General features: G+C 40.0%; 1 protein-coding gene across 1 annotated transcript in view; it reads left to right on the forward strand.

Moving 5' to 3' along the window:
* kcnk2a (potassium channel, subfamily K, member 2a) overlaps window positions 1–5567 on the forward strand; it is a 90868-nt gene extending 85301 nt beyond the window's left edge. Inside the window, exon 7 of the mRNA XM_078405802.1 lies at window positions 4750–5567. Coding sequence (XP_078261928.1) covers window positions 4750–5067 — 318 coding nt within the window. The 3' untranslated portion in view covers window positions 5068–5567. The remainder of the gene's footprint in view (window positions 1–4749) is intronic.
* Window positions 5568–7512: the final 1945 nt, after the last annotated feature.

Here is a 7512-nt window from a genome sequence, read left to right on the forward strand (position 1 = left end):
CTCTCCCCCTCGCCTGCCCCCGGCCCCGGGGGACACTCCCCGGCCGGCAACGGGTCTACGGGTCGTCAGTTGGGGGAGGGTTGCCGAGCCCACAGTGGACGTTTGGATGGAGGGCTGCCGGGCCTGCAGGAGAGGTTTGCACCCAACGGGGGCTGCCGGGCCCGCAGGAGAGGTTTGCACCCAACGGGTCCACGCCCGCCTAATTATGGATGAAAATCATAGTTTAATTGCACAAGGCATGATTCACATATGGCAACCGTGAAAGAGAGCCAGACATTGTCAATAATTAAAGGGATAATTGTGCTCTTTCAATAGTGCTCCTCAAGGCCTCTAATTCTGTCCAAAGTGGGTCAGTGTCATATTTCCTCTGAAATTGAGCTGTTACAACAGAGTAGTATTGCAGTAAAATAGCTGCTTATGTTAATGTGGGGTTTGAAAAGTACAATTCAGACTAGGAAGTAAACTTTCAAAGGATGGCTGTGGCACTAAGATATATATTCTTTTCCTTTAATAAAAAAGCAATAACAGAGATTCAAATGCACCGTTGAAACCTCACCTGGTGCATTTGGTGCTACTTGTTCGGCCTCCTTTATATCGGTGAGACCAAGTGTAGACTAGACAACCATTTCACCAAACCTATGTGCTCTGTTCTGCCAAGACCTATTGGATCTCTCAGTTGCTAACCATTTTAACACCTCTTCCCATTCCCATACTGACCATTCTGTCCTTGGCCTCCTCCATTGCCAGAGTGAGGCCACATGCAAACTGGAGGAACAGCAGCTCATATTCCAATAGGTGACTTTTTGGATTGGGACCCTTCCTCAGACTAATTGTGGTGGTGGTGATGGGGGGGGTTAGGAAGCTGGATGTCTGGCAAGTGATAGGTGGATCCAGATGAGTGGGACATTGGATCTGAACCCCACCCTCACCTGTATCCACCTATCACTTTGTCCTGCCCCTCCTCTCTTCCAGCTTTCTTTCTCCCCTCACCACAATCAGTCTAAAGAACTATCCTGGCCCAAAGCGTCACCTATCCATATTCATCAGAGATGCTGCCTGACCCTCTGAGTTACTCCAGCACTCTGTCTGTTTTTGTAAATGAGCATCAGCAGTTCCTTGATTCCACCTCATATTCCGCTTGGGTAACTTACAATCCAACGGTATGATTATTGAATTCTCCAATATTAAGTAATACCCCATAACCCCTCTCTTTCCTGTCCACCCCCCCCCCCTACCCTGTTTTGTTACTTTTGGTATTGGTTGACATGAACCTTTGCTTTATAGAATGCCATATGACTTTCTTCATTATGTTTTAGAGGAATCATTAACTTTGATATTATTTCCCAACAAGCTGTGAAGAGAATAGGGAAAAAAGAAGGTGTTGAAAAGTGAAACATGCAGAACATACCTTGAAGTTCATTTTTTATGGAGTTAGTATTGGAAATCTCCATGTATCCCACTGTGGAGATACTGACTGCTTAAATTCACCTCTGTCAGTGCATCTAGAAAACTGGCATTTGTTTGAAAGAAAACACAGACGCCAAGTCTGAAGAAGGGTCCCAATCTGAAATGTCACCTGTCCATTCCCCCCACAAATGTTATCTGACTCGCTGAGTTCTTCCAGCAATTTTTGTTTTGCTCAAGATTCCAGCATCTGCAGATTCTTGTGTCTCCAATTTGTGGGAGGGTTTCCTTCATGTCTGGAATCTCAAGACACACAGAGAGGTTCCATGGGGTAAATACTTACTTCAGAATACCACAGGGCCTGGGAGGAGCAAGTGTGCTTCAGCGGTGCCTCAAGAATCGTTTCATCCTCAGCATAGCCTGCCCAACATCCTTTTCTCGCCACTCCATCATCAATTACCATTTTCACTTCCCCCCCCCCCCCCCCCAATTGCTGCACCCCTCCACTCTGACTGTACAGTATTAAGGAACATTTCTTTAGGATCCCCATCTGTAGCTTAACAGTGAATTTCATGGCATTCCTGGTTTCTCCTATATATTTCCTCCTGAAAGTTGGTGGAGATCAAATGCTATCCTTAATTTCTTGGCCAATGGCCATTTCAGAACCCTGATCGTCTCATTAACCAGTGCACCAGGGAAATCGAAGCCAGGATCTTAAATGAGCTAATGGATTTCACACTTGACCTAATGCCTATTCTTTAATTTTTTCATGTTTATAAATGGCATCTTGACTTTAAATGTCACTTGACTTTAAAGTAACATCAGCATTTCCACAAATTCCCACATGATTTCTGACAAGAGCAGTCATTTTAATTTTAATTGCATTTATTCCTCAAGTACAGTGTATTTCTGTTACTATTTTTGGTGTTTGTCATACAAAACATAACATGACATTTAAAAGTGGTCTTCAATCAATCTGGCATCTCTCTCTGCTAAGTGGTGCAATAATTGCCTAGGGCATTTTGTCATCTTCGCCTTTCATTTTATCATGATAGGTTGTCCACTTCTTATTCTTTCACAAACTATTTCTGTGTGTCCATATTACATCAAGTTATAGGATATTGTTGATTTGCCTATCAGTTGCTAAGGAGGAATAAGAACAAGACAGTTAATCTACTTCTCTTCAGTGTCAGTGGAGCGCCAATTATTTAAATGTTATGCAAAATATTAGTATTCATCTTGTATTGCATAGTGATAAATTTGAATTAATTATCGGAGTTTCTGGGCAGAAACAAAACAATGGAATTATAACGTATGGTTCAAAATATTGATGACAAAAATTTTGCTCATATATTGTGAAATGGCATACAATGAATAAATTAGATTGCAGCATAAATCTTCATTAGATGCTCTTTAACATTTTGCATCAGTCTGTTAAGATATTTTTGTAATTAAACTGAATTCCTCGGTCAGTTCTTCAGTGCATTTGCATGTCAAATCATTAAAATCACTTTGCAGAATCAAGCCCCTTGTCCCCATTCACTCCCACCCCTTATGCCTGGAGTAAAACCTTCAATTTCCCATTTCATAATAGTTTTATCATATTAATTTGGATTTTTTCAGACATTTTATTTCTCAGCCTTAATAACTGTGCTCAAAGTTCTTCATACTTCAGTAATTCTTTTATGGAAATATTTGTTTTGATCTCCACTTTCAGGTATAACTATAATGGAATTGCAGATTTTTAAAATAGTGTTCTGGGATTGAACTGTGGTGTATAATTGAGAATGAAATGTGGCTGGGATTCAATCTTTGTGGTTCTGTGTAAGCACAGTAAAGTGGTGACAGTCTCTGTATGGCACTCATGAGCACCTCATATTTCGCATGGGCAGTTTACAATCCAGTGGCATCAATGTGATTTGTTTAACTTCAAGATACCCTTGCATTCCCTCTCTCTCCTTCCCTGCCACAACCTTGTTGTCCCACTAGTTTCCCTGTCTTCCTGCTTAGTTTCACTTTTATATCTACTCGGTATCACCTTTTACAGCCAACAATTGATCATCTTTGCTGGTTTTAATATGTCATGTTCATACTTTTCATTCGTCTGTTCTTTGCACCTTTTTATATCTCTATTTTCCCTCTCCCCAAGTCTCAGTCTGAAGAAGGGTCTCGACCCGAAACATCACCTATTCCTTTTCTCCAGAGATACTGCCTGACCCGCTGATTTATTCCAGCATCTTGTGTCTATCTACTAATGTACAGTGCAGGTCACACACTGATAATCATGTCTGAATACTCGGAGCAAGCCCTCCTCTGCGGAGCTCACTTGAGTCACCCTAGGAGCTTCAATGTCTCTGGAGATTTCTTGCTTTCTTGATCATGAACCTGTTGGTCTGCAGACGTGACCCCAGCCAAAAGGGTGGAAATATAATGGAGGAGTGGAAGAGAGCAACTAGTCAGGAGAGCCTGTTTATATAGTGTTGTTCCTGCCTTATCATGTTCTCCAGAGATTTGAACAGTATTTTTCCTTCACCTGTCCTTGGGAGACTTTAGAGATCACTCCTAACAGGCAGCATCTGCAGTCAGAATTAAATTTGGGTCTCTGGTGCTGTAAGGCAGGAACTCTACCGCTGCACCCCAGTGGTGCTGCTAAGGCTGTAGGAATAGGTAATGTAAGGCTGTAGAAGTAGGTGATGTAAGCTTGTGTAAGTGGATTATTTAAGGCTATTCTGTAATGGAATTACTCTATTGAATTTTCACACAGAGGGTGGTGGGTATATGGAACAAGCTGCAGGAGGAGGTAGTTGAGGCAGGTAGTATTGCAACGTTTAGGAAACATTTGGACAGGTGCATGGATAGGATAGGTTTAGAGTGATGTGGGCCAAATGCAGGCCAGTGGGACTAGTGCAGATGGGACATGTTGGTCATTGTGGGCAAGTTGTGATGGACCTGTTTCCACACTGTGTGACTATGACTCCAATGACGATCTTTCCCCATGAATGTTTAGCAGAATTTCTGGTCTGTACATATCTCACTGTTGGTGCAACAATGTCCCACAAGATATGCCATAATTTCCAGCCTTGGTTAGATTAATTGGACCTTCTCCATCTAAGTATTTGCAGGAATGTTTCAACTATTGCAAAGGATTCTTGAAAGAGCTTGTAATTAAGTGCAGTGTGGGAGGAGAATGTTTACCACCCCATAAGCACTCAATTCCTTCAACTAACAACATTGAGTCAAATAGGTGCAGGCCCCATTTTGAATTTGCGCAAAATTGAATTTATAGACTCTTTGTGAGTAGAAAAGAAACTTTGTTAAGGCAATATATGTTTACTTTGATTCTAGGTTGGAGAGATGAGAGCTCATGCTGCTGAATGGACAGCCACTGTCACTGCAGATTTAAAGGAGACACGCAGAAGATTGAGTGTGGACATTTATGACAAGTTTCAAAGAGCTGCATCCACCAAAAGAAAACTGTCCTCGGAGCTGGGGGGACAACAAATGCAAGAATTAACTCCAAGCAAGAGAACATTGTCTGTCAATCTAACTGATGGAAAGGATACATTGCCTACTTTGTCCAAAAATGGTGGTCTTTATCTTAATGGGTTGAGTTCACAGTTTTCTAATGAACATATCTCAGTTATTGAAGACATCAAACATTAATTAACAAATCAACAGTATTCAAAACCAAATAAAAACAATTTTTGTGAAGCTCAAAAGACAATTTCCTTCAGAGAAATCATCATCAGATAAAGCCTTTATTAAAATCATTAGGTTGAAAGTTAACGGTGCTGTGAAAGAATGTAGTTTGGAGTTCATTCACTTCAATGTATATTTGATCCAACTTCAATTTTGATCTGTAAATTGCTTTATACCAACGGATATTCTAATCAGTGCCTTAACTTTTGGCAGATGCAGACCTTGGCATTTATGTGCTTTCAATGTCTGTACAGTTTATCTGGTTTATTGTTGTTCTCTATTCACAATAGATTGTAGAGGAAACATCTGAAGATTCTGGGTTGAACCTGAGCTTCAAGAACATCAAAACAACATCCGTAACCTACGTTTAGGCAGACTGCAGTTACAAGAGTTTCACAGAGTGATAGAGTAAATCATATGGATACCCTTTAAGATTTGCACATTGCATATTTACAAGGGAACTTTCAGCAAAGTATTGATGTTTACTAAAAAATCCAGGGTGAAGTTCAGCATTTTCAGAATTCATTTTATAATGGATTATTGGTTTTGCTAAGAAAAGTTAAATTAGAAAATGTATTATTTCACAATATTTTAACATTTAAAATATAATTATGCTTAAGGCTTAATTGAATTTACTATAAAGAATGAATTTAATATTTAATAACATCTATGGTATGCTATTATATCTCACCAGATAGTTTTTTCTCACATAATTTCTTAGTTGTCTTACATATCAAGGTATTATTTTCACAGATCTTGTACTATAAGAATTGTTGGTTATGGATGATAAAAATGTTCCTGAAATGCATTCCATAAAACAATAGATATAGAAAAAACTTACATTAAGACTATTCACTGTTCTATATATATATTTTAATTCACTTGACAAAATTTATATTGTTTGGGAGCAAGTTGCATTTTTTAATAATGCTCACATAGTTCATTGGAGAGAAAATTCATCCGGTGTTATATATATTATCTTGTCATGAATTGTCTTCCATGAGGAAGTTCAACTCCAACACAAAGTTAATATTTTGTTAGAAAGGTGAATAGCTTCATAGTGGAGAAAAAGTTGAAAGGAGAACATGTTCCTTCTAATCTCCAGGACTGGATAAGCACAAATTGGATGAAAAGTAACATTTCCAATCCACCCACAGTCCGAAGCAAACTGATTGTAATGTAAAGGAAAGAACTTTGGTCTGAAGAACGGTCTCGACCCGAAACATCACCCATTCCTTCTCTCCAGAGATGCTGCCTTGGTCTCTGAGTTACTCCAGCATTTTGTGTCTACCTTTGATGATAATGTAAGATGGTCTTGGGGCAGACAACCAAATGGCTTCCTGTTGTCAAGACAAGTTGGACAACCAATCATGTAGGTCATGGATGGGGAGCCAATATATTCACAAGAGGGCAGATAACCAGTTTGCACACTGGAAGCTATTAATCTGAATTGCAAACAACCACCAAACCTCGTGTCAATATATTTTTTCCATGCCACAAATTCCACCTCATTCTCAACTATCCATCATTCTCCATTATCTCTGTCCCGTGCTTTCTCTCATCTCCTCTTCTACTATAATATCTCACCTCTACTCCAATCCTTAATTGCCCAATTGCCCCAACCCTCAACCATGGTCTCTTCAAATAAACCATTACCTCTATTCTTCTCCAAAGATCAAAATATTTCATCTCCCAAGTCCTGCTGACTGATTATGTTTCCTTCCTTACTGCTCCTTGGCTGTGGCATAAACAATCTTCCCCAACAAGTAGAAAGTCTGTCCTACAGATTGCGAGTTGACTGTACAATTTCGCAAACATCTTTCAATTTCAATATCTGTCTCAGAAAAGAGTATTGCCACCCCCCTTCTCCTCCTCTCCCTACAACCTCAATCAAGAAAGTGTACGGTTTTGGTATTCAGAATGACTGGGGTGCCATTAGTCAATGTGCATCAAGCAATTAAAAAAGCAGCTTGCATGTTGACCTTTAATACAAGGGAGAGTGATACAAGATCAAAGATACTGAGATTGTATAAACCCCCAAAGAGATTACACCTGAAATATTTTATGTTGGAAGGAACTGCAGATCCTGGTTTACACTGAAGAAAGAGGCAAAATGCCGCCTCAGCGGGACAGGCAGCATCTCTGGATAGAAGGAATGGGTGATGTTTTGGGTAGAGACCCTTCTTCAGTCTTTAGTTCCGCTGAGTTACTCCAGCATTTTGTGTCTATCCTGAAATATTTTATACAGATTTGTTTTCAGGAAGGATATACATTTGATAAAATGAGTGCAAATGGATTTTGGGGGTGGGGGCCTTGTCATTTAAGGGGACATTAAGTAAACTGAGCCTGTATCTTCTGCAGTTTAGATGAGAGGGGGGTGATTGCATTGAAATTCACATGGCGCTCGAT

The sequence above is a fragment of the Rhinoraja longicauda genome, chromosome 9, assembly GCF_053455715.1.
Source record: "Rhinoraja longicauda isolate Sanriku21f chromosome 9, sRhiLon1.1, whole genome shotgun sequence".
Taxonomy (NCBI): Eukaryota; Metazoa; Chordata; class Chondrichthyes; order Rajiformes; family Arhynchobatidae; genus Rhinoraja; species Rhinoraja longicauda.